The sequence below is a fragment of the Hyperolius riggenbachi genome, chromosome 10, assembly GCF_040937935.1.
Source record: "Hyperolius riggenbachi isolate aHypRig1 chromosome 10, aHypRig1.pri, whole genome shotgun sequence".
NCBI classification, from domain to species: Eukaryota; Metazoa; Chordata; class Amphibia; order Anura; family Hyperoliidae; genus Hyperolius; species Hyperolius riggenbachi.
Genome location: NC_090655.1, coordinates 233818558 through 233846260, shown reverse-complemented (window position 1 = coordinate 233846260; position 27703 = coordinate 233818558). Strand labels below are relative to the sequence as shown.

Genomic DNA, 27703 nt, shown 5'->3' with positions numbered 1-27703 from the left:
ACCTATCTGTGGGACCCCCTGACTAACCCCTCCTTCCTGGGGATTCATATCCCAAATTCCTTCCCTGTTCATTATCCACAAGGAGGGCTCCTCCCTTTGCTGATTGTACGTAGTCACAAGGTTGCATGTTCCCCTGCGGTATTACCCCCTCCTCTGCTCTTACACCTGTCTGCGGAGCTGTGACTTGTGCTTTCTGCATTTGTTGTTCCACTCGCCATTTATAGGCCACTTTCTATTTATAATCCTGCCGGGCATTTTGAAAACAGTTGATCCTATCCTCACTGGCCTCCTCCTCACTTTTTTGAACATTCTTTGTCAACATTATCGCACTGTTATTAAATCCCTCATGTTCTTTAAATATTTCCATTTTAGTTTTAGGCTACTTGCACACCAAGACGTTGCGTTAGGTGCCACGTTAAGGTCGCATAATGTGCACCTAACACAACGTATGGTGCTGCAAGAGCCGACGGTAGAGTGAGCTGCGTTAGGCGGCTCGATTCCTATAATGTCTCCCAGAGTGGCGCTGATTGGCCAGCGGGACCACGTGATGCGGAGCAAGACACTCCGCATCACGTGGTCCCGCCGGCCAATCAGCTGCCGCCAGTGCAGTGAATATTAAGTAGCCATGTGCGCGGCTACTGTAGCTGGCTCTCCCCGCCTCCTCTCCGCCCCCCACTGCGCATGTGCAAACAGTCTAACGTGGCTATAGCCGCTCCAACGCCGTAGCATGCTGCACTTTGCGGAGAACGTGCAGCGTTACATGTAACGCAACGTGGGCTGTGTGAACAGCCCACTTGTGTTACATTGCTGTGCGTTGGGGGAGCGTTACAGGCGCACTAACGTGCGCCTGTAACGTCTTGGTGTGTAAGCAGCCTCAAAGTGGATCCAAGATAAAATTTTTATTCATTGCATAATGGTGTACCTTTCAAATAGTTTATAGAGCATTCCTCAAGCCAAATACTTTTTTGTTTAGTTTTAATACTCTAATTCCCTATAAACTAAACAAGCGTCGCCTACAGGTTTTCACTGTGCCTTGGCAATGTAGCAAGGGCTTATGGGAGCTCAGTCTGGGCAGGAGGAGGAGAAGGTTTCTAGCCAGAGATTTCAGAGGCAGATGGGAGGAGAGGAGACTGAATTTACACACAGGCAAGCTGATAACATCTCCAGCCCTCAGCCTGTGACAAACAGAACATGGCTGCCCTCATTGTATCACAGGAATAAATAATCATAAAACCTCGAAGCTGTTTGCAGCTAGATTTGCTGTGTAAACTATCTAAACTTTAGAGAAGATATATAGACAAGTTACTTGTTATAGTTAGTTTTTTATCTTGGATCCACTTTAATGTTCTCAATTTCCTTCCCCAATCTTTCCAATTGCTTTTCTTTCCTCCATCCCAGTAATTTAGGTAAGCAAAATTGTTTGGAGATATTTTAGTAAATCAGATCCCTTGGCACATATGCAGTTCACTTTTTTTCCTAAGTTATCTCCTAGGTGATATTTTTCTTCTACTCGTTAAAATAACTTTTCATCATTTTACAATTGAAAATGTACCCAAATATTGATGAAAAAGTACTATCAAAATTATTTTGAGTGATTTCATGCTTGCTGGTGGTTTAAAATGCATTTTATGACAATGTGTGAAAATATCACTAAGGTGAAAAGTCAGGAGAAAAAGGTGAATTGCATATGGGCCCTTGTTTGGCGTACGTATTAGTGAGTTGGGCACCAGGGGAGCTGAATGACGGCTCTCCTTGCTGCCGCAGAACTCCCCGGCGGAGTTAAATACTATTCCCCCTCCAAATTGTCGCAACTAAGAGGGGTGTGTAATTCAGATACGGTGATTGCTGGGGCCCTTACGTGCTCCGGGCAGTATAACATTGCTGCTATGCGGTGCCTGGTTTTGGCGCCCGGCGCTGAGTGCCATAATCACCTGCTTTGCTTGTTTGTTATTGTATAGGAAGAGTTTTCAACTCTCAACCTGAATCATATCAAATCACAACAAGGATTACTGAATTAGACGTTACACCCACAGACAGAACATTATGAAAGGAATTCAAGCAATTACTCCAAAAGTTCTGACCGATGGTGTGCATGACTGCAGATCCAAACTTATCAGCAAGACTAGGATCTGATATGACACAGGTAAAACCTTTACAACAAATAATCACCCAATTAAAAATGAAGTCATTTAAATGCAAATACCCTGCAAATGTCAGAAGAGTTACCATTTATTCCAGTAAGGAATAAGACAATGATTTATTAGTTATTACAATTAGTAATGACTAGCTGATGGCCCGGCGTTGGCCGGGTATGTATTTGGCTGGTGTTGGCTCCATTCATTTTTTCTAACCCTAACACACAATGACCTAGTTTGTGAGCTTTACGGTCTTTGGCATCAATAATTTGCATTGAAATGAAACAAATCTGATTTGCTGTGGCTCCACCCCCTTTTCTGAATTTAAACCCCAGTCACCCAAATGACCAACTGTACCAGGTTTGATGCTTGTGCCATTAACAGTGCAAGAATGGCAGCAATTAAATATTCCCCTTGAAAATCAATAGGTGAATTTTGATTGCCTTTTGTAGACTCCACCCACTTTTCTGAATATTAACCCCAGTCACCCAGTGACCAACTATGCAAAGTTTAAGAACCCTGCCATTAACAGTGTAAGAATGGCTGCAGTTTACATTTTCCCTGTGAAATTTGTATTTGTCTCCGCCCACTTTTTGGTTATGGGGATAAAAAGTATCCTACATGTTATTCCAGGTAATGTACTATGTGTGTGCCAAATTTAATTCAAATCCATTCAGTCATTGTTGTTTAATTGAGTAACAAACATCCAAAGTTTTGCATTTATAATATTAAAAAGATGAGATTATTGGCTGGAATGCACTGATGAGTGTTTTGGGGCACAGAGAGACCCTTCAGCCAGTCACTGATTCACTCTGCTGGTGGTGGATGTTTGCTTATCATTGGCTCAGGCCATCTCTATTCCAAGGCTTTGTTCTATATTGAGGTCAGGCAGGGGGTGGCTAATAGTGTCAAAATTGATGCATTTGATTGATACACTCCTAAACTGCATATACATTTACCCAAAGTTAGTACAAAATTTGCATTAATTCAAAATAATTAGCACTTCATGGATCCTCCCTACTGTCTCTCATAAACATGATGGGCATGTGTGTGTCTTGATGCATCCCTAGACAAGGACACTATGATCAGAAAATGGCAGTGCGACTACTTTGGATGATTGCCATATTGATGTTTCTGGTGCCTAAGAAGGTTTTCCTGCTCTGAGAAACATTTCCCACACTCAGCATGAAAATCGCTTTTCAGCAGTGCAAACTGTCTCATGTACAAGACTGGTGTGAACTCTTTGGTGCTTGCTATGTGCTGCTTTTGAGACAAAAGATTTCCCACATTCGGAACACAAATATGGCTTCTCTCCAGTGTGACGTCTTTGGTGCAAGATGAGTTCTTGTTTCTGTGTGAAACATTTTCCGCATTCTGAACATGAATGAGGACGCACCCCTGTGTGGCGTCGCTGGTGCCTAATAAGACTATCTTTCCTTCTGAAGCACCATCCACACTCTGAACATGAAAATGGTTTCTCTCCAGTGTGGCATCTTTGGTGTGAGAAGAGGTCTTGTTTTTGTGAGAAACAATTTCCGCACTCTGAACATGAATAAGGACGCTCCCCCGTGTGGCATCGCTGGTGCCTATTAAGTCTTCCTTTCTCGCTAAAGCATTGCCCACAATCTAAACATGCAAAAGGCTTTTCACCAGTGTGAACTCTCTGGTGCACAACAAATTTCCATATTTCTTTGAATGATTTCCCACACTCAGCACATAAAATGGCCTTTGTGACGGGGTGATGTTTGGGGTGCTCAGTAGGATCTGGTTTGGATGATATGGATTTTCCACAATCAGGAGGTGAAAAAGGTTTCTCACTAGAATGAACCTTCTGGGATATGGTGAGATGTTCAGATTTATCACCTTCAGAACACGGAAGTATCTCACCTCTGTGCGACATGTCTGCAGAATAGGAAAGAAACAGAGATGGCAATTGTACACATGCTTAGTACGCAGAGATGTTCCCTTTGTATTTGTTCCCTCTACCTCTATGTGAGCACCCCTATGTGTACAGCCCCCATAGAGCCCCCAATATCCTGTGCAGCCCTCTCTATGTGCCCCCCCCCCCCCCTCGTGTATTGTGTCCTTGTTCTTCTTGTGTGCTTTGGTATCTCCTATTCAACCCTTTCTGTTTTCCCACACTAAAAAGGGATGGTTGGGGGGTGCATAAGGAGTAACCTCCACTCACAGTGCAAACCCTTCTGTTGGCAGTCAACAAATGTGTTCATGTGAATCCTGCCAACCTACTTGCGTGGTGTTTTGCACATGCATTCCTCTCTGTGGGTATATTACCTTGGTGTGTGCATGTTTCCACATTATGGTATTAGAATGTACACACAAATGCACAAATTCTAGAGCCCACACACAAAATATGCATGCCATAACTTCAGCTTGGTGTGACTGTTCTCTGCCAGCCCTGACCTCAGCCTGTGATCTTGACTTTGTCTATTCTTTGCTAGCCCTGACCACAGCCTGTGATCTTAACTATTTCTGTTCTCTGCCAGACCTGACCTCAGTATGTGATCTTGACTATGTCTGTTCTTCACCAGCCAGGACCTTAGCTTGTGGTCTTGGCTATGTCTGTTTTCTGCCAGACCTGAATTCAGCCTGTGATGTTGGCTAATTCTGTTCTCCGTCAGCCCTGACCTCAGCCCATGATCTTCACTACGTCTTTTCCCTACCAGCCCAGGGTTTGAACTGTGTACTCTACTGCTGTCTGGAATCTTCTCATAGCATTGTCATCTGTTTGCCCTGTCACTGGTGGGATAGTCTTGGGGGCCACAACTTGGTGTTTACTTGAAATAAAGTAGCCCACTAGCAGTGTCAGTTTATTGAACCTTGCAGGACGCTTTGGTGAAGACCAATGACCAGGTAGACTCTGCTTCTTTTGAGAGTCCATACCAATCACTAATGGGGGAGTCATCAGCACTCTGCATCAGCATAACAAATCCATTGTTCCCATACACAGATCACATATGTGCCCCCCCCCCCCCCCCCCTCGTGTATTGTGTCCTTGTTCTTCTTGTGTGCTTTGGTATCTCCTATTCAACCCTTTCTGTTTTCCCACACTAAAAAGGGATGGTTGGGGGGTGCATAAGGAGTAACCTCCACTCACAGTGCAAACCCTTCTGTTGGCAGTCAACAAATGTGTTCATGTGAATCCTGCCAACCTACTTGCGTGGTGTTTTGCACATGCATTCCTCTCTGTGGGTATATTACCTTGGTGTGTGCATGTTTCCACATTATGGTATTAGAATGTACACACAAATGCACAAATTCTAGAGCCCACACACAAAATATGCATGCCATAACTTCAGCTTGGTGTGACTGTTCTCTGCCAGCCCTGACCTCAGCCTGTGATCTTGACTTTGTCTATTCTTTGCTAGCCCTGACCACAGCCTGTGATCTTAACTATTTCTGTTCTCTGCCAGACCTGACCTCAGTATGTGATCTTGACTATGTCTGTTCTTCACCAGCCAGGACCTTAGCTTGTGGTCTTGGCTATGTCTGTTTTCTGCCAGACCTGAATTCAGCCTGTGATGTTGGCTAATTCTGTTCTCCGTCAGCCCTGACCTCAGCCCATGATCTTCACTACATCTTTTCCCTACCAGCCCAGGGTTTGAACTGTGTACTCTACTGCTGTCTGGAATCTTCTCATAGCATTGTCATCTGTTTGCCCTGTCACCGGTGGGATAGTCTTGGGGGCCACAACTTGGTGTTTACTTGAAATAAAGTAGCCCACTAGCAGTGTCAGTTTATTGAACCTTGCAGGACGCTTTGGTGAAGACCAATGACCAGGTAGACTCTGCTTCTTTTGAGAGTCCATACCAATCACTAATGGGGGAGTCATCAGCACTCTGCATCAGCATAACAAATCCATTGTTCCCATACACAGATCCACAATGCTTATCATCCATGTGCAATATCTCTTCCTCATAAAGATGTCTCTGCTGCCCCTCCCCACCTTTGCAATATATAGATTCCATATGTGTCGGGCTCAGGGCTGGATTTACATCACAGGAGCCTATAGGCACAGATGTCCTGGCACCCTAGACTTCGCCCTTCATGAAACCTCCTACTCCTACAAACCCCCACAGAACCGCACCCCAAGCATGCTGTATAGCCCAGCTGTCACTTCTCCCTAACTTCCCTTGCCCATCATAGATCTCTACAGGTGTCCCTTAGCATTTGGTAGCCAGAGCTACCCTATTAAGTGGCTAATGGTACCCCCGACTGAAGGGAGATCTCGTCAGTGGAATGCAGAGAGCAGGGTGAGTAACCTCTCATTCACGCACTGCTCGGGATTCTGCATAGGGAAGGAGGGAGGCACTCAGGAAGGGGAGTTAGCCACCTTTCCATCATCAGGCGCCTGTAGGCACTTGCCTACAGTGCCTTATGGTAAATCCTACCCTGGTCGGGCTAAACACACATCCTAAGTTAATAAAAACATTAACATTTGAATAGTGCTTTTCTCCTGTCGGACTCAAATAGCTTGAGCAGTGATGTCAGTTCCTGCCATTTCCTTCCTTATGAGGAAGGAAGTAAAGACTAGAAGAGCCAATGTGACCCCTCATCCCTGCCATGCTGCTTCCCCTTCTATGGTCTAGGGATGTCTATGAAGATCAACTAAGAGACAGACCTCTCGCTAATGGAATTTGATCAGAGAAAGGCCATACACCACAGGCCAATTCCCAAATTATTTCAGAAATTGTCCTTGTGATGCCGCCTCGCACACGCACACCAGTACTATACGTTGGCAGCCACGTGGGACGCGAATGAGGGAGGCAGAAGAAGCTGGACAGGTGAGAGTTTGTAATGGACGGAAACTGAGGGGCACAGCGTCCAGGGGTTCCATTGTGTTCATTGCTCATCCTGATATTGCAATTACCACTGCACACCCAATCGACCACGTTGAAACGAGATTTCCAGCATGTTCAATTGATTTTCACCCTGAAATCGGTCAGCGATGGGGCATGGTTGTTGCGGTACCAATTTTCATCTGATTAGATAATTATCTAATTGGATGGTCGATCTGCTGTAAAATCGGTAGATAACAAAAAATGAAAGTCTCCTCTTACCCGGTGATGTCAGGGGCGGCCAATTTTCCATCACAAAATCCTTGTACAATTCTTTATGTCCTTCTATATACTGCCACTCCTCCTTGGAGAAACAGACGGTGACATCCTGACACCTTATAGGAACCTGACAAACACAGTGATACAGTCACCACTCAGACACGCCCCTTGTTGTTACCGGATAATGTCCCATAATTCTCAGCACTGCTCACCTCTCCTGTCAGCAGCTTCATCATCTTCCTGATGACTTCCAAGACCTTCTGTTTGTGGTGATCCTTAGATATCAGGGGGTGAGTTGTGGGCACCGTGATGATCACATAATCATTAGACTTCACTGGAGGAAAACTCTGTATAGAAAGATCAATAGTAAAATCACACGAACCTCCCAGAATCCTCCCCACCTTTCCTTTTTTTTTTTTAATCAAACAACTTTTAATTAGACAAAATTGCACAGTTATATAAGACATTTGCTGACAGGCAACACTGCAACTGCAACTGGTAACTAATCACATACAGAGAAAGACTGGCACAGTTTAGACTATAGACTTGCACAATTGCTCAACACAAAAATAGTAATTTCCTCTGGGATACTGCAGATACACCAACTGAATTATCCTGCATTTAAAGGGGGCTTAGATGCTTTCCTTGCGTTGAAAGACATCCATGGCTACAATTACTAGGTAATGCCTAATGATGTTGATCAAGGGATTTTATCTGATTGCCATCTGGAGTCGGGAAGGAATTTTTTTCCCTTTTGGGGCTAAATGGACCATGCCTTGTAAGGGTTTTTCGCCTTCCTCTGGATCACCAGGGATATGTGTGGAAGCGGGCTGGTGTTGTACCTTGTTCTCTGGTTGAACTAAGCTCGATGGACGTATGTCTTTTTTCAACCCAAATAACTATGTAACTATGTAAGATCAGACAACTGTATGAGTTAGGAGAAAATTAAAAACAAAAAAGGTAGAATAATACCACAGGTATTAAATAAAACCTGAGACGTGAATTATTAGTGTATTTATACAGTACTTACCTCCCTCCAGTCCCATGAGGTGTGTGAGCTCCCTCGCTGTCCTCTCCGGCCACTCCATTTTCTTATCCCCCCTCCCCAGTAACCTGGGTGGTCACGCTCTTCTGCGCATGTGCCAGCTGCGCGTGCATTTAATATCCCTTTAAGCTGCTGTTTTCTAGAAGTTTCCCTTTTTTGACGCAAGGTTGGGCCTGGTCCTTTATTTGTGGTAGTGACAGAAAGACAGATTTAAAACCCCCCACTACATAATTTCCCCCAGCTTTACAACTTCTTTGTGTCTGAATCACACATCTGAAACAAGCATGCGGCAAATGTAGTCGAAATGAGAGCAAAACGGAAAGCGTTGTGTTAGGCCTCTTGCACACTGCATGCATTTCTGATTCCAATTTTTAATCAGTTTTTACATCCTATTCCGCTTTTTAATCTTTACTGAATGCTGCATTTTTTGATCCGTTTTTCTGTTGAATGTATTCAGGGAAAATCGGAATTGAAAATCGGAATCAGAAACGCAAAATGGATTTGCAGTGAGCAGGGAGCCCCATACATACAGTATATTTTTGCTCAGTGTATGTGTTCTATTTATAGCTCTGCTCTTTTATCACTGATCTGATGCCAATCAAGATAATTCGTTGTTAGATGTTTCACAAGGGTTTTCTTTTTTTTTCCTTTTAGCAATACACAACTTTTCCTGCTTTTTTTGCCCCATCTCAACTGTTTTAAAATATGTGAGTGTGATGAGACCTCCCAGAGTGCTCCTCACATCTTCAGTCCGGTGTGTGTTTTATTAATGCAGATAAGGGTGACGTCATGTCCTCCCAGAATTCTTACCTCTCTGGTTGCGAGTGTGTACTATTAATACTAATAAAGATAATGTCATCCTCCTCACCTCTCCGGCCAGCAGGGAGATGACCTCTAGGGTGAGGTGTAATATGCTTTCCATCATGTGACTCCAATCCTCCTCCACCGTTGTGTAGGTGGTCATGTGACCTGCGCACAAAGGTCATACCTGTAGTTAGAAAATATTCTGAGAGGTAACTGGTCTGCACTGTGATGAATTATGTCTACAAAGCTTCCATTCATAATTCCAATACCATGTGCTATATTGCAGGCCTCACAGATCCATATAACTGAGGTAATGGCCCTCTCCACCATTTCTGCTTTTTCCTCATATTAACAACATATCAATTTAGAGAATGGAAATTAAGTTTACATTCACATTAATGCATTTTCACAACAGAAAAACATATATATTCATTGAGGTCTGTACTTCAGTCCTAAAAGAGGAACCTATGAGGAAGAAAGGGCAGCAGAAGGATTCAGTTCCAAAAGATAGACAGCCCTTACAATACAAGGGCAGTTGGGAGCTGTGTCCAGTGGTCTCCATTGTAAATTAGGTTTATTCTATCAACTGTTCCTCTCAGGGTGGATTTATACCATGTATGATGTCTTGCAGTAAAATACAGCCCACTACAGTTTATAATGTCATAGATTAAACATGCACTGCTCATATCATATAGCAGCCTGTTGTAGGAACGCAATGCAGAGTGCATTTTATATGAAATGGAAGACTAGGGTTAGTGTGGCGGCATTGCAAGTGTAGTACAAGGTGCTGTCAACTGCACTGCAAAATGTTGATGGGAAGCACAGTGGTGTAGTGATTGGCACTCTCGCTTTGCAGTGCTGGGTCCCCAGCTCAAAACCCATCCAGGGAACTATCTCCATGGAGTTTGTATGTTATCTGTGGAAGTTTCCTACAGGCAATCTGATTTCCTCCCACTTCCTAAAAAAAATACAGATAAGTTAATTGGCTACACTTAAATTAGCTGTAGACTACAATGGCCATAGGGCTGTGGTAGGGATTAGATTATAAGACCCTCTGAGGGACAGTTAAAGAGACTCTGAAGCGAGAATAAATCTCGCTTCAGAGCTCATAGTTAGCAGGGGCATGTGTGCCCCTGCTAAAACGCCGCTATCCCACGGCTAAACGGGGGTCCCTTCACCCCCAAACCCACCCCCACAAAACTTGGTCGTAGACTTGGTTGTGACATTTTCTTTTCCTTGAGGCAGGGCTAACGGCTGCAACCCTGCCTCTAGTCGCGTCTATCAGACGCGCATCGCCGCCTCTCCCCCGCCCCTCTCAGTGAAGGAAGACTGAGAGGGGCGGGGGAGAGGCGGAGATACGCATCTGACAGACGCACGTGGGGCAGGGCTGCGGCGGTTAGCCCTGCCCCAATGCGGAAGCGCTCCCCTGCTGTACGGAGGGGATTTGGGGGTGAAGGGGCCCCCGTTAAGCCGAGGGATAGCAGCGTTTTAGTTATCTATGAGGTCTGAAGCGAGATTTATTCTCGCTTCAGACTCTCTTTAATGACAGGATTACATATCCTCTGTAAATACTAGATAATAATAATAATAATAATAATAAACTCTTAGAGTGTAGCTCTGTTGCATACTCCTCCCATGTATTGTCACCATGATTATTTCTAGTTTGTAATCTGAAGATTTTATGCAGTGTAGCTTTTTAGAATAATTATAACCATATATTTATTTATTTATTGTATTTATAAAGTGCCAACATATTACGCAGCGCTGATACAGTATATATGAACCATATATGATTAAACATTACCTCCAAGCAGGGCCGGTTCTAGACTTTTTGCTGCCTAAGACAAACTTGTGAGGATGTGCCCCCTCCTCAGTGAGGACAGCAGTGCCACCTCCTCCCTTCCGCTGTGCAAGTCAAATGAAACACTGCTGCTCTCCTGCCTCCCCCCTCCTCACTCACTGCCAGACTCCTCACACAGCACAACAAGCTGCTTTTCCCTAATAATGACATCTTCACCTCGCTCTCCTTTCGCTTCTCCTCCTACTCTGACTGCATGCTGTTACAAAAATGCTGGCCCTGTAATCTCTGCACCTGATGCAAATGTTTCACCTTGCTTCATGAGAGAACTGGCCCTGCCTCCAAGGCTGCTTCCAGTATAGTCTGCCCGGAAAGCATCTCCTTCCTACTTTCTGCCGCTTGCCCTATTTTCACACTCCATGCCTTCTGACACAGCTCACGCCTAGCCTGAAAAAATTCACTCATGCCCCAATTCAGTTACGGTATTTTTCGGACCGTAAGACGCTTCTGACCATAATATGCACAATTCAGTGTGCCCATGGTGCAGAGGTGTCTTATGGATGTTTTCGCCCCAAAAAGTTTGTCTCCTTTTTATATTATGCTCCCCTAGTTTGCCTGTGTGTCCCGCTTGTGTGCCTGTGTATCACCCTGTGTCCTCCTCTGTCCCAGTATCAGTATTCTGGTAAACCCTCTATACAAACACACACTGCAGTGAGAGGGGAGCACTGCTGGAGCTGTGGGCATGAAGGCTCACTCACACTGATGGTAGCCGCTTAAACTAGCTTGCCTGTAATGTTAGGTGGTCTCAATGTGGACAGCAAGTGCAGCAAGCCAAACCGCACCGGACCAGCGGAGTACAAGTGTTGCCCATTCATTCAGAAGCTGCAGAGTACAGTGTTGACCATTCAGATACCCAGAGTTCCAGCGTACCTATCCGGAAACCGGGGACGTGTTGCCCATCCAGAAGCCGGGGGGGGGGGGTGTTGCCCATCCAGATGCTGGGGACGTGTTGTCCATCCAGACGCCAGGGACGTGCTGCCCATCCAGAAGTCAGGGACGTGTTGCCCATCCAGACGCCAGGGACGTGTTGCCCATCCAGACGCCAGGGACGTGCTGCCCATCCAGAAGCCAGGGACGTGTTGCCCATCCAGAAGCCAGGGACGTGTTGCCCATCCAGACGCCAGGGACGTGTTGCCCATCCAGAAGCCAAGGACATGTTGGCCATCCAGAAGCCAGGGACATGTTGGCCATCCAGAAGCCAGGGACAAGTTGCCCATCCAGAATCCAGGATCTGCTCCCAGTATTAAGTAGACACCCACCCAGTACAGGTAGCCAGATGTGCTCCCAGTATTAGATAGCCCCACCCATCCAGTACAGGCAGCCAGATGTGCTCCCAGTATTAGATAGCCCCACCCAGTACAGGCAGCCAGATGTGCTTCCAGTATTAGATAGCCCCACCCACCCAGTACAGACAGCCAGATGTGCTTCCAGTATTAGATAGCCCCACCCACCCAGTACAGGCAGCCAGATGTGCTCCTAGTATTAGATAGCCCCACCCATCCAGTACAGGCAGCCAGATGTGCTCCCAGTATTAGATCGCCCCACCCACCCAGTACAGGCAGCCAGATGTGCTCCCAGTATTAGATAGCCCCACCCACCCAGTACAGGCAGCCAGATGTGCTCCCAGTAATAGATAGCCCCACCCACCCAGTATAGGCAGCCAGATGTGCTCCCAGTATTAGATAGCCCCCACCCACCCAGTACAGGTAGCCAGATGTGATCCCAGTATTAAGTAGACACCCACCCAGTACAGGCAGCCAGATGTGCTCCCAGTATTAGATAGCCCCACCCACCCAGTACAGGTAGCCACATGTGCTCCCAGTATTAAGTAGACACCCACCAAGTACAGGTAGCCAGATGTGCTCCCAGTATTAAGTAGACACCCACCCAGTACAGGTAGCCAGATGTGCTCCCAGTATTAGATAGCCCCACCCATACAGTACAGGCAGCCAGATGTGCCCCCAGTATTAGATAGCCCCACCCACCCAGTACAGGCAGCCAGATGTGCTCCCAGTATTAGATAGCCCCACCCACCCAGTACAGGCAGCCAGATGTGCTCCCAGTATTAGATAGCCCCCACCCACCCAGTACAGGTAGCCAGATGTGCCTCCAGTAATAGATAGCCCCCACCCAGTACAGGTAGCCAGATGTGCCTCCAGTAATAGATAGCCCCCACTCACCCAGTACAGGTAGCCAGATGTGCTCCCAGTATTAGATAGCCCCACCCAGTACAGGCAGCCAGATGTGCTCCCAGTATTAGATAGCCCCACCCATCCAGTACAGGCAGCCAGATGTGCTCCCAGTAATAGATAGCCCCACCCACCCAGTACAGGCAGCCAGATGTGCTCCCAGTATTAGATAGCCCCACCCACCCAGTACAGGCAGCCAGATGTGCTCTCAGTATTAGATAGCCCACACCCACCCATTATAGGCAGCCAGATGTGCTCCCAGTATTAGATAGCCCCACCCACCCAGTACAGGCAGCCAGATGTGCTCCCAGTATTAGATAGCCCCCACCCACCCAGTACAGGTAGCCAGATGTGCCTCCAGTAATAGATAGCCCCCACCCAGTACAGGTAGCCAGATGTGCCTCCAGTAATAGATAGCCCCCACTCACCCAGTATAGGTAGCCAGATGTTCCCCCAGTATTAGGTAGCCCCCACCAGGCACATACAGAGGGGGGGGGGGCTCTGGGTGCCCAGCCACCCCCTTTTTAAAATGTTCAAAAAAAGGGCCCTGATGTGTTGCCCATCCAGACGCCAGGGACGTACTGCCCATCCAGAAGCCAGTGCAAATGAAGCTCCACCCTGACCACGAGAAGCTCCACCCCCGCCGGGGACACTTTGGAGTGAAGAAGCTCTGGACATGAATCCTAGTGTGGCCATTCCGTCAGCTGTGTGGGAGCAAGTAAGATGGTGTCTCCCTACCAGCAGCACCACTGTGACCTCTCCCTCCCCCAGCACCCACAGTGACTCCTTCCTCCCCAGCACCTACACTGACCAATCTCTCTCCCAGCGCCCACAGTGACTTTTCCCTCCACCAGTGGCACCCCTCCTGTCCCCAGCAGCACTCACAGGGACCTCCCATCCCAAAAGTAGCACCTACAGTGACCTCTCCCAACAACCATACTGACCTCCCCTCCCCCAGCACCCACACTGACCTCTATCTCCCTCAGCACCCACAGTGACCTCTCCCCTTCCTCCAGCACCCACACTGACCTCTACATCCCCCAGCACCTACAGTGACCTCTCCCAACAACCACACTGACCTCCCCCCCCCCAGCACCCACACTGACCTCTACGTCCCCCAGCACCTATAGTGAGTCGACTTCTCCTCTTCCTCCAGCACCCACACTGGCCTCTACCTCCCCCAGCACCTACAGTGACGTCTCCCCCCAGGCACCCACAGGGACCTCTCCTCCTCCAGCACCCACAGTGACTTCCCCTTCCACTAACGGCACAGTCATCAGCACTCTGTATCAGCAAAACAATTCCATTGATCCCTATCCAAAGATCAACAATCCTTATACTCCATGTGCAACAGCTCCTCCGCATGAAGATGTCTCTGCATGCATCCCCCCTCCCTGCAATATATAGAGTCCATATGTGTTGGGCTAAACACACATCCTAAGTTAATAAAAACGTTAACATTTGAATAGTGTTCTTCTCCTGTCGGACTCAAATAGCTTGAACAGTGATGTCACTTCCTGCCATTCCTTTCCTTATGAGTAAGGAAGTAAAGACTAGAAGAGCCAATGTGACCCCACATCCCTGCCATGCTGCTTCCCTTTCTATGGTCTAGGGATGTCTAGGAAGATCAACTAAGAGACAGATCTCTCGCTGATGGAATCTGATCAGAGAGACATGTGTTGGCTGCCCATATACCACAGGCCAATTTCCAAATGACTAGTGATGCAGCCTTGCACACACACGACAGTGCTATATGCTGGCAGCCATGTGGGACGCGAATGAAGGAAGCAGGAGCAGCTGGACAGGTGAGAGATTTACAGGAAGGAAACTCCGGGGACACAAACATTTGGGGGGACAGCAGCCAGGGGTTCCATTGTGTTCATTGCTCATCCCGATATCGCACAGTTACCGATGTGCACCCAATCGACCACGTCGGCCCGAGATTTCCCAGCATGTTCAATTGATTTTCACCCTGAATTTGTCACCGATGCGGCATGCTTGTTGTGGTAGCAGTTTTCATCCAATTTGATAATAATTATCAAATGGATGGTCGATCGGCTGCAAATTTGCTAGATGTATGACCACCTTAACAAGAAATTAAAGTCTCCTCTTACCCGGTGATGTCAGGAGCGGCCAATTTTCCATCACAAAATCCTTGTACGAGTCTTTGTGTCCTTCTATATACTGCCACTCCTCCTTGGAAAAACAGACGGTGACATCCTGACACCTTATAGGAACCTGACAAACACAGTGATACAGTCACCACTCAGACACATCCCTTGTTGTTACTGGATAATGTCCCATAATTCTCAGCACTGCTCACCTCTCCTGTCAGCAGCTTCATCATCTTCTCGATGACTTCCAGAACCTTCTGTTTGTTGTGTTTCTTAGATATCAGGGGAAGAGTTATGGGCACCGTGATGATCACATAATCATTAGACTTCACTGGAGGAAAACTCTGTATAGAAAAATCAATAGTAAAATCATACAAACCTCCCAGAAGCCTCTTCACCTTTCCTTTAAAAAAAAAAAAAATCAAACAATTTTTATTAAAGTAAATGGGAACTGCATTAAAAAAAAAATGAAGCAAATACTTACCTTAGGAGAGGGAAGCCTCTAGGTCGTATAGAGCCTTCCGTCTCCTCTCTCGGTGCTCCCTAACCTGTGCTGGCTCCCCCTGTTTCAATCCCCCGCCGAAAGGATATTTGGATGTCTTTGGGAACCGTGTCCTCCCGAAGATGTGCGGCTCCATACTGCACAGGCGTGGAAGAGAGCGTGCTTGCGCAGGCGCAGTACAGAGCCATCCTTCTTCAGGAGCACTCGGGCTCCCTGAAGACTTCTGAAGCCTCCTTCGGCCGGGTAAAGCAGTATTTGACTAATTTAGTCAAATACTGCTACCGGGAGCCAGCACTGGAACGAGGGGACCAGGAGAGGAGCCGGAAGGCTCTATAGGACCCAGAGCCTTCCCTCTGCTTGGGTAAGTATCTGTCTCATTTTTTTAAATGCGGTTCCCATTCACTTTAAGATAAAATTGCACAAGTATACAAGACATTGGTCATACAGCAATTGCAATTGGTAACTAATCAAAGACATAGCGCACAAAGAAAGAAAGGCACAGTTTGGACTATAGACTTGCACAATTGCTCAACACAAAAAAAAAGGAATCTCTTCTGCGATACTGCAGATACTCCAATGGAATTATCAGAACAGACAACTATATGAGTTAGGAGAAAAAACAAAAAGGTGGAATAATGCCAGAGGCATTGACAGAAACCTAAGCTGTAAATTATTGTTGTATTTATACTCACCTGAGGCTTCCTCCAGCCCCATGAGGTGCGTAGTCTCCCTTGTCGTCCTCTCCAGCCACTCCATTCTCTACTTATCTCCCCCAGAAATCTGGCCAGTCGCGCTCTTCTGCGCATGCGCCGATCGCGCGCCCACCTCCTGTCACACTTCTGTAAATTTAATACCACTTTATGCTGCTGTTTTTTAGATGTTTGTCTTTTTGTATTTACTAATAAATAATTTTTGTACACTTTACCTGGCCACACAATTTTTTGTTAGTAGTTTAATGATGCTAGATTGGGCCTGGTCTTTTAAAGGAGTTCTGTAGCCTGGAAAAAAAGGAGTTCAACTTACCTGGGGCTTCTACAAGCCCCCCCAATCACAAACCCCCCCGTAGACGTCCTGTGCCTGCGCCGGTTTTTGTGACTTTAATATCATAAGCAACTGTACGCGTCCTTGCTCCCGCTGACGTCACCAGGAGCTCCCTGTCCAGGAGCGAGGATGCGTGCAGCCAGGGCTTTGCAGCCGCAGTTGCTTGCGTCATTAAAGTCACAAATAAGGGAAGCAAGCCGCGGAGGGGACCGGAGGATCGTTTTGTTCCGACACGGGCACAGGACGTCTGCGGGGGGCCGGTAGAAGCCCCAGGTAAGTTGAATTCATTAATTTTTCTCCAGGCTACAGAACTCCTTTACATGTGGTAGTGACAGAAAGACAGATTTGATAAAGTCTTGTAAGGTTTTTCACTTTCCCCTGAATAAACTGGGATATGTGCAGGTTCAAGATGGTGTTTTTTTTTCTGGTTGGACTTGATGGACGGATGTTTTTTCAACCTAACTATATAACTACACAATTTCTCCCACCTTTCCCCTTTCTTTGTATCTAAACTACACATCTGAAAAAAGCAGGTGGCAAATCTAGTCAAACTTTAGTCAGAAATATCTGCTCATGCTTGTTCAGGGTCTATGGCTAAAGCCTCATACATAAGCTAGATGACACTCGGCCAATAATGACTGCCTCTGCTGAGTATCTAGCGTACATACAGCAGCCCCCGATGCATCAGCCAGTGATCAGCCCTGTAGATCGTTGATCCCTGACTCAGAGCTGTAAGAAACTTGCCTGTTGGCTCCAGTGATGCTCCGTTCTCGGCGGGTTCCCGTGCGCGTCCTGGCACTTCCTCTTCAAGACGACGCACTTCCTCCGTACCCGGCGTCCATAGCAACCAGGACGCTAGGGTAGTCCCTGGTGACGTCAGTGGGCGGGCGTCTGCCGGCAGACGCCCATCCTACACACTGAGACGTCGGAGGGTTTAGTGTCAGTTGACACGCTGTCAGCTGACACTCTGATTGTAGCTTGCCTTAATTGGTTGCTGTGGGTTGGGGGCTGGTCTTGGTCTGGCTCTAAAGTATTTAAGCCCTTGTCTCACATTTAGTCCTTGCCCGAGATAGAAATCAGTACGCTGGTCTGCTGGGCACTTTGTCACTCAGTGATAAACTTGTTATTGTATTTCAATGCGACTTCATTACTCAATTATTGTATATTAATGTGACTGCCTGACTGACTTTATATTTGACCTTAGCTTTATTGACCACTCTCTTGCCTAGTCCTCTGTACCTCAGCCATCTGATCTCCCGTGTATGACCCTAGCCTGTTATCGACCTAGCCTTTGTCTCATCCTCTGTACCTCAGCCATCTGATCTCCCGTTTATGACCCTAGCCTGTTTTCGACCTAGCCTTTGTCTCATCCATTGTACCTCAGCCATCTGATCTCACGTGTATGACCTTAGCTTTCGTTTTGACTACGTTTTATTTAGACCTCTGTGAATACGTCTAGAACTAAGCGTGATAAGAGCATTGTTCTCCCCACTCACCCTGGGCACCTTGCACGGGCGTAGGGCCCGAGGTCGCAGCGGTCGCACCCGCGACTGGGCCCGGCTCTTGCAGCCTGAGGGGAGGGGCCCGGGGCCCCCCGCATGTGTGTGTGTATATACTTGCAGCGGCCGGCACTTAATTAACCTGGCCGGCTCGGGAGGGCTCCATTTGCGGCTCCCAGACAGATACAGTGCATGCAGACACATCCACGCACTGTCTGCCTGCCTGGTCTCCAGAGTAATTATCTCCCCTCCCTTGCTCTCTTCAGACAGCAGCGGCCACTTCAGTGTGTGTGACTGCTATACGTCACACACACAACAAAGTCACCCTGTCTGGGCTGGCTCTGATCTCTGAGGAGATTACTTGTCATCTCCTCTCTGCAGCTGCTGTCACTCACTCCATCCTGACCTTCCGGACCGCCCCCTCCACGCTCCAGTTGGCCCTTCACTGATCTCTGGCTGGCCTGGCTCCTCCCATATTCATCGAGTGAGCTGCAGTCAGTGTGGGAAAGTCGTGTTTGTCGCCTGGCTGCAATTCTGCTGAACTGCTGCCAGTCAGTGGGGAGGTCGAGGAGTCTGGAGCTTTGTAAGTCCAGGCTGCATTGCCTCTCCTACTGTGTCCCTGTCTCTCTCCCTAGTTCCTATGGTTGTCTCCCCCCCCCCCCTTCCTGTCCCTCCCTATGGCTGTCTCCCTGTCTCTCCCTGTGGCTGTCTCCTCCCCGTGTCCGTCTCTCCCTATGGCTGTCTCCCACCGTGTCCCTTTCTCTCCCTGTGGCTGTCTCCCCCCGTGTCCCTGTCTCTCCCTGTGGCTGTCTTCCCCCCCCCCCCCACCTGTGTCCCTGTCTCTCCCTGTGGCTGTCCCCCCCCCCCTGTGTCCCTGTTTTCCCCTGTGGTTGTCTCCCCCCCTCCCCTGTGTCCCTGTCTCTCCCTATGGCTGTCTCCCCCCGTGTCCCTGTCTCTCTCTATGGCTGTCTTCCCCCCATGTGTCCCTGTCTCTCCCTATGGCTGTCTCCTCCCCCCCTGTCCCTGTCTCTCCCTATGGCTGTCTCCCCCCTGTGTCCCTGTCTCTCCCTGTGGCTGTCTCCCCCCCTGTATCCCTGTCTCTCTCTGTGGCTGTCTCCTCCCCGTGTCCGTCTCTCCCTATGGCTGTCTTCCCCCCCCTGTGTCCCTATCTCTCCCTATGGCTGTCTCCCCCCCCTGTGTCCCTGTCTCTTACTGTGGCTGTCTCCCCCCCGTGTCCCTGTTTTCCCCTGTGGCTGTCTCCGCCCCCCCCCCCCGTGTCCCTGTCTCTCCCTGTGGCTGTCTCCCCCCTGTGTCCCTGTCTCTCCCTGTGGCTGTCTCCCCCCCCCCCCCGTGTCCCTGTCTCTCCCTATGGCCGTCTTCCCCCCATGTGTCCCTGTCTCTCCCTATGGCTGTCTCCCCCCCCCCCCCCGTGTCCCTATCTCTCCCTATGGCTGACACCCCCCCCCCCCGTGTCCCTTTCTCTCTCCCTGTGGCTAGCTCTCTCCTTGTGTCCTCGTCTCTCTCCCTGAGTCCAGGTCTCTCCCCCGGTTTCCCTGTGTCTCTCCCTGTGGCTGTCTCTCTCCCTGTGTCCTTGTCTCTCTCCCAGTGTCCCTATGTCTCTCCCTGTGGCTGTCTCTCTCCTTGTGTCCCTGTGTCTCTCCCTGTGTCCCGGTCTCTCTCACGGTTTCCCTGTGTCTCTCTCTGTGGCTGTCTCTCTTCCTGAGTCCCTGTCTCTCTCTCTGTGGCTGTCTCTCTCTATGTTTCTCTCTCTGTCTCTCTCTCTATGGTTGTCTCCCCCCCCCCCCCCCGTGTCCCTGTCTCTCCCTGTGGCTGTCTCCCCCCCCCTGTGTCCCTGTCTCTCCCTGTGGCTGTCTCCTCCCCGTGTCCGTCTCTCCCTATGGCTGTCTTCCCCCCTGTGCCCCTTTCTCTCCCTGTGGCTGTCTCCCCCCCTGTGTCCCTGTCTCTCCCTGTGGCTGTCTCCCCCCCGTGTCCCTGTCTCTCCCTGTGGCTGTCTCCCCCTGTGTCCCTGTTTTCCCCTGTGGCTGTCTCCCCCCCCCCCCCCCCTGTGTCCCTGTCTCTCCCTGTGGCTGTCTCCCCCCCGTGTCCCTGTCTCTCCCTATGGCTGTCTCCCCCCGTGTCCCTGTTTTCCCCTGTGGCTGTCTCCCCCCTGTGGCCCTGTTTTCCCCTGTGGCTGTCTCCCCCCCCCCCCCTGTCTCTCCCTGTGGCTGTCTCCCCCCCCCCCCCCCGTGTCCCTGTCCCTCCCTATGGCTGTCTTCCCCCCTTCCCCCCATGCGTCTATCTCTCCCTATGGTTGTCTCCCCCCCCCCCCTGTGTCCCTATCTCTCCCTATGGCTGCCCCCCCCCCCCCCCCCCGTGTCCCTGTCTCTCCCTATGGCTGCCCCCCCCCCCCCCCCCCCCCCCGTGTCCCTTTCTCTCTTCCTGTGGCTGTCTCTCTCCCCAAGTCTCTCCCGGTTTCCCTGTGTCTCTCCGTGTCCTTGTCTCTCTCCCGGTGTCCCTATGTCTCTCCCTGTGGCTGTCCTCTCTCCTTGTGTCCCTGTGTCTCTCCCTGTGTCCCGGTCTCTCTCACGGTTTCCCTGTGTCTCTCTCTGTGGCTGTCTCTCTTCCTGAGTCCGTCTCTCTCCCTGTGGCTGTCCTCTCTCCCTCTGTCCCTGTCTCTCCTTGTCCTTGTCTCTCTCCGTGTCCCTGTCTCTCTCCCTGGCTATCTATACTGCGGCACCTACTCTTGGCTACCTGTACTAAGGCACCTATTCCTGGCTATCTATACTGGGAGCACCTATTATTATTTAGTATTTATAGAACACCAACATCTTCCTCAGCACTGTACAGAGTATATTGTCTTGTCACTAACTGTCCCTCAGAGGAGCTCACAATCTAATCCCTACCTGACTACCTATACTGGGAGCACCTATTCCTGGGTTACCTATACTGGAACACCTATACCTGGCTACCTATACCCTAGGTACCTGTACCTGGCTATTTAATGTAGGGGGGGCCCAGGTCCAAATTCCGCATCGGGGCCCTGAGGTTTGTAGCTACTCCACTGGCACCTTGTGCCCTCACACCTGCACCACTTGTCAGCTCTTCACCCCAACAGAACTTTGCATAGCATGGACAGAGGCGCCTTGCTTTGTACTAGATCTACATGAGTTTTTTGCTACGTTCATAGCCCGAGGAAGTGGGATATGCTTTCGAAATGCGTTGCACTTTCTGGAGTATGTGAATATTTGGTTGAACTCTATCAACAGTTTGTTGTGTTTGCTTGGAGGGAAATCCACCTCAGCCTCCCCCGATTTTTAAACTTTTTGTTGACTTTTATCCTTTTGGTGCCTCTGTTTGCCTGTATATGTTCAAGTCCGTATAAGTCCACCCTTGGTGGAGGGGTGTGTTGCCCCCTTCTTTTTTTCCGATCTACAGAGAGCGACTTCTTAATCCTGAGTGTGGACAGGTCTAATCTCCCCACCTGCCTGCACGTGGTTACCTGGAAGGTAACCCTGGTTTTTGAGTATTACTATCATAAACTTACTTTGTCACACCCATATTAGACAAGACAAGACAAATAACATTTATATTGCGCTTTTCTCCTTGCAGACTCAAAGCGCCAGAGCAGAGCAGCAGCCACTAGGGCGCGCTCTATTGGCAGTAGCAGTGTAAGGGAGACTTGCCAAAGGTCTCCTACTGAATTAGTGCTGGCTTACTGAACAGGCAGAGCCGAGATTCGAAACCCTGGTCTCCTGTGTCAGAGGCAGAGCCCTTAACCATTACACCATCAGCCAACTGCTATTACCAGTACATACTACACTATATTGGGCTCTTTGTGTCTCTTTCTGTATTTTATTTGCATAGCAAAAAAACGAGTCACTGATCTGTTGTCAATCAAGCTAATTAGTTGGTTTTCTCTTTTTTTTTTCTTTTTTCCCTTATAGCATTACACAACGTTTCCTGCATTTTTGCCCCATCTCAACTGTTTTAAAACATGTGTGATGAGACCTACAAGAATCCTCCTCACCTCTCCAGTCCGGTGTGCGTTTTATTAATGCAGATAAGGTTGGTGTCATGACCTCCCAGATTTCTTACCTCTCTAGTTGCGTAGGTGTACTATTAATATAAATAAAAATAATGTTATGTGACTTCCCAGAATCCTCCTCACCTCTCCGGCAAGCAGGGAGATGACCTCCACGGTGAGGTGTAATATGCTCTCCGTCATGTGACTCCAGTCCTCCTCCATCCTTGTGTAGGTGGTCATGTGACCTGCGCACAAAGGTCCTCCCTGTCGATGGAAAATATGCTGATTGGTAACTGGTCTGCACTGTGATGAATTATGTCTACAAAAGTTCCATCTATAATTCCCCAAACCATTTGTTATATTATATTGCTGGCCCCACAGATCCATGTAACTGAGATAGCTAAAGGTATAACCTCTTTATATTGAGGACCTCATGAAAATGAACACAGGACTCGTCTGAATTTCTTACAAAAATATCATTACCGCACCTAGTACACAATCACACAACTGCTGGGTCATTAACCTTTCAGCAGCACTCCCTACATCTCCATCATCTCTGCTTTTCCCTCATATTAACATATCAATTTAGAGAATGTAAATTAAGTTTACATTCACATAACTACATTTTTACAACAGAAAAAACATATATTTATAGAGATTAGCCCTAGACTACAATGGAGATAGGGCTATGCTAGGGATTAGATTATAATCCCATCTAAGGAACAGTTACGGTGGCCAATACATCAAGCGACAATGTGACCAATGATTGCGATAAAACCTCCGGCGCTCTCCCCACTTAATGTAAAATGTCCCCCACCACCCCCATGCAGCATACTTTACTCACTGGCTCTGGGCCCCGTCTGCACCCCACATGGTTGTCAGCATAACGTGGGGCGCATGTACGCGCCGGCAACCACAATGGGAGGGGGGGGGGGGGGGTCATTAAACAAGAAGGGACAGCACAGGGGGCGGCAAGATGGCACCACAAGGCCAATTTCATGCCTAAATCGATTGGCAATTGGCCTGTGGTGTATAGGCAGGCAACGGACCTCTCTCCGATCAGATTTGATCAGAGAGAGATCTATCTCTTGGTCGATCAGCCCATACATCTTCTGATGTATTGGCAAGACTATATACTCTCTGTAAATAATAATAATAATAAATCTCTTAGAGTGTATCTCTGTTGCATACTCCCCCCATGTATTGTTAACATGATTATTTTAAGTTTGTAATCTGCAGCTCTTCTGCAGTGTAAAGATCTGCATGTTACATTGGCGCTTTTACTTTTTATAACCCTATATAATTACATATTACATATTACCTCCAAGGCTGCCTCCAGTATAGTCTGCCCAGAAAGCGTCTCCTTCCTGCGTTCTGCCGAGTGCCGACTGCTCTATTTTCACACTCTATTTGCCTTCTGACACAGCTCACATCGCCATCTTGTGGGGAATATACTAACTGCAGCACACAGGGCTATCCTACACATGCATCAGCTAAAAATCACTCTTAAAGTGACACTGAAGTGAAAAAAAACTTCTGAAATAATTAATTCTGTTTAGTACGGATAATTAATAGAACATTAGTAGCATTTTAAAAATCGTCAGCGCTTAAAAAAAAGAAGAAGCAAATACTCATAGTGTGAACAAGTTCTTATATAGTGAAAAGGGGGGGGGGGGGGGGAGGGGGGAGGGAGGTTGCGCATTCCTAAAAACATGCTGCAATTGACTGGTTAATTGCTCAGGCATGCACCACCTCTATTAGGCTGAAAATGCATGCCCTGCGTCCAACGCAGGGCATGCATTTTCAGCCTAATAGAGGTGGTGCATGCCTGAGCAATTAACCAGTCAATTGCAGCATGTTTTTAGGGATGTGCAACCTCCCCCCCTTTTTCATAATTTTGATAGTATGTAACTACCAGGTTAGCTGCTCCCAGCCCGTATTCCTGAGTTTCCTGTTTGCATGGTAAGTAATAGTAGTTATGCATATGATTTGCATCTGAATTGAATGCGAAGTGTGCAGACAGCTTATTAGAGGTGCTGCACATGTAAGCTGTTGGTCATTTCAGATGCAGCCTTTGTGATATGCGCTGGCCCTCTCCTCGCTGTCCATTAAAATGCAAGTTCTTATATTTTATATTATATATTTTTTTTATAACTACATCATTCTCTAATATGTGCAGTTTACACATTGCGCTCGGCATTTTAAATGATTTCACATAACAGAGCTAATGACCTTTTCCATTTTTCTCTGCAGGAAAACTATAAGAAAACAAGAAACAATGAGAGACAGATGAGATAAGAGCTTCAAAAGACAGTGCTGTCCTTGACTTTTTTGGTTGCAGAGCTCAGTGAAGCTCTTTTGCATAGATAACAACTGAAGTTTCTTAACTCTTCCTGTACTAGAAACAATATCAAACTCATTTCTGTGCTGGTAATATTTTATTTCTCAGCTACACATACAATTCATTATACCAGAAGTTTATTTTCACTTTAGAGTCCCTTTAAGCCAGGGGTGTCCAACTCAAATACAAAGTGGGCCGAAATTGAACACTGGGACGAAGTCATGGGCCAACCTCAATGTCTAGTATCCATCTCCCTCCCTTATAAAGTTCCCTGGTGTCTAATGCCCCCCACCCCCATTTAAACCCTATACAGTTCCCTAGAGTCTAGTGGTCCTTCCTTCCTTCCTCCCCTATACAGTTCCCCCGGTGTCTAGTGGCCCCCACACTCCCCTACACAGTTTCCTGGTGTCTAATGGCCCACATCCTCCCCTATACAGTTCCATGGTGTATAGTGGTCCTACTTCCTCCCCTATACAGTTCCCTGGTGTCTAGTGGCCCCACACCCTCCGCTATATAGCAAAAATCTATTAACCCTTCGCACACTCACATGCAAATGTTCAAACAAATGCATTCACAGATTCACTCATCCAGGCACAACTGTTATCCCTACAGCTAAATTAAAAGCCAGGGTTTTTAGTTCACAGAAGAATGCATTCTTATGCTTAGTCACCTATACTGCGCAGAAGTACCCAGGTAAACATAGGTGTCCTAACTCTGGCCCTGTAACATGCATAGTGCAGACATGCAAACACATTCATTGCATCAAACCTATCAATGGATTAGGAGCACACATCCTAACTTCCTCTCCTGGGAAAGACGGTGCATCTTACCAATCGCACAAGGGAGCTAACGTTATGTGTCCATGTGCCACCATGCGCATACACCAGCATAAGCTGTGTGCATGCTGACAAATACATACAGGGGAAGGAGGGAGTGCACTGAATTGGACCCTAGCCACAGGGGTCAATAGTAAAATGGAAATACATATATCCAGGCACATCGCCTCTAGTTAGGACATTAAATAAATTATTAGGGAAAGGGAGGTGCTGAAGGGGGTGTGGCTAGAAAACAGCAAAAATCTATTAACCCTTCGCACACTCACATGCAAATGTTCAAACAAATGCATTCACAGATTCACTCATCCAGGCACAACTGTTATCCCTACAGCTAAATTAAAAGCCAGGGTTTTAGTTCACAGAAGAATGCATTCTTATGCTTAGTCACCTATACTGCGCAGAAGTACCCAGGTAAACATAGGTGTCCTAACTCTGGCCCTGTAACATGCATAGTGCAGACATGCAAACACATTCATTGCATCAAACCTATCAATGGATTAGGAGCACACATCCTAACTTCCTCTCCTGGGAAAGACGGTGCATCTTACCAATCGCACAAGGGAGCTAACGTTATGTGTCCATGTGCACCATGCGCATACACCAGCATAAGCTGTGTGCATGCTGACAAATACATACAGGGGAAGGAGGGAGTGCACTGAATTGGACCCTAGCCACAGGGGTCAATAGTAAAATGGAAATACATATATCCAGGCACATCGCCTCTAGTTAGGACATTAAATAAATTATTAGGGAAAGGGAGGTGCTGAAGGGGGTGTGGCTAGAAAACAGCAAAAATCTATTAACCCTTCGCACACTCACATGCAAATGTTCAAACAAATGCATTCACAGATTCACTCATCCAGGCACAACTGTTATCCCTACAGCTAAATTAAAAGCCAGGGTTTTAGTTCACAGAAGAATGCATTCCTTATGCTTAGTCACCTATACTGCGCAGAAGTACCCCAGGTAAACATAGGTGTCCTAACTCTGGCCCTGTAACATGCATAGTGCAGACATGCAAACACATTCATTGCATCAAACCTATCAATGGATTAGGAGCACACATCCTAACTTCCTCTCCTGGGAAAGACGGTGCATCTTACCAATCGCACAAGGGAGCTAACGTTATGTGTCCATGTGCACCATGCGCATACACCAGCATAAGCTGTGTGCATGCTGACAAATACATACAGGGGAAGGAGGGAGTGCACTGAATTGGACCCTAGCCACAGGGGTCAATAGTAAAATGGAAATACATATATCCAGGCACATCGCCTCTAGTTAGGACATTAAATAAATTATTAGGGAAAGGGAGGTGCTGAAGGGGGTGTGGCTAGAAAACAGCAAAAATCTATTAACCCTTCGCACACTCACATGCAAATGTTCAAACAAATGCATTCACAGATTCACTCATCCAGGCACAACTGTTATCCCTACAGCTAAATTAAAAGCCAGGGTTTTAGTTCACAGAAGAATGCATTCTTATGCTTAGTCACCTATACTGCGCAGAAGTACCCAGGTAAACATAGGTGTCCTAACTCTGGCCCTGTAACATGCATAGTGCAGACATGCAAACACATTCATTGCATCAAACCTATCAATGGATTAGGAGCACACATCCTAACTTCCTCTCCTGGGAAAGACGGTGCATCTTACCAATCGCACAAGGGAGCTAACGTTATGTGTCCATGTGCACCAAACGGAGAGGAAGTTAGGATGTGTGCTCCTAATCCATTGATAGGTTTGATGCAATGAATGTGTTTGCATGTCTGCACTATGCATGTTACAGGGCCAGAGTTAGGACACCTATGTTTACCTGGGTACTTCTGCGCAGTATAGGTGACTAAGCATAAGAATGCATTCTTCTGTGAACTAAAACCCTGGCTTTTAATTTAGCTGTAGGGATAACAGTTGTGCCTGGATGAGTGAATCTGTGAATGCATTTGTTTGAACATTTGCATGTGAGTGTGCGAAGGGTTAATAGATTTTTGCTGTTTTCTAGCCACACCCCCCTTCAGCACCTCCCTTTCCCTAATAATTTATTTAATGTCCTAACTAGAGGCGATGTGCCTGGATATATGTATTTCCATTTTACTATTGGACCCCTGTGGCTAGGGTCCAATTCAGTGCACTCCCTCCTTCCCCTGTATGTATTTGTCAGCATGCACACAGCTTATGCTGGTGTATGCGCAAATATGCTGGTGTATGCGCAAAAAAAGGAGAGGAAGTTAGGATGTGTG

The 27703-nt window shown here is 47.6% G+C and overlaps 1 protein-coding gene across 1 annotated transcript; it reads right to left on the bottom strand.

Moving 5' to 3' along the window:
- Positions 1-650: 650 nt before the first annotated feature.
- On the bottom strand, positions 651-23660 carry LOC137536437 (zinc finger protein OZF-like). The gene is made up of 8 exons (XM_068258641.1): positions 23608-23660; positions 22431-22550; positions 15430-15564; positions 15221-15344; positions 9124-9224; positions 7423-7557; positions 7214-7337; positions 651-4037 (listed from the first exon to the last, which is right to left on the bottom strand). Exons 2-8 carry the CDS (start codon positions 22524-22526, stop codon positions 3316-3318), a joined length of 1437 nt encoding a protein of 478 aa, XP_068114742.1. The 5' UTR covers positions 22527-22550; positions 23608-23660; the 3' UTR covers positions 651-3315.
- Positions 23661-27703: the final 4043 nt, after the last annotated feature.

Coding starts and splice junctions, on each gene's coding strand:
- LOC137536437 (XM_068258641.1), bottom strand. CDS start 22,526: ATGACCACCTACACAAGGATGGAGGAGGACTGGAGTCACATGACGGAG. Junction 15,565..22,430: donor TCTCCCTGCTTGCCGGAGAG/GTGAGGAGGATT, acceptor TTTTCTATACAG/AGTTTTCCTCCAGTGAAGTC. Junction 15,345..15,429: donor TGAAGCTGCTGACAGGAGAG/GTGAGCAGTGCT, acceptor TGTGTTTGTCAG/GTTCCTATAAGGTGTCAGGA.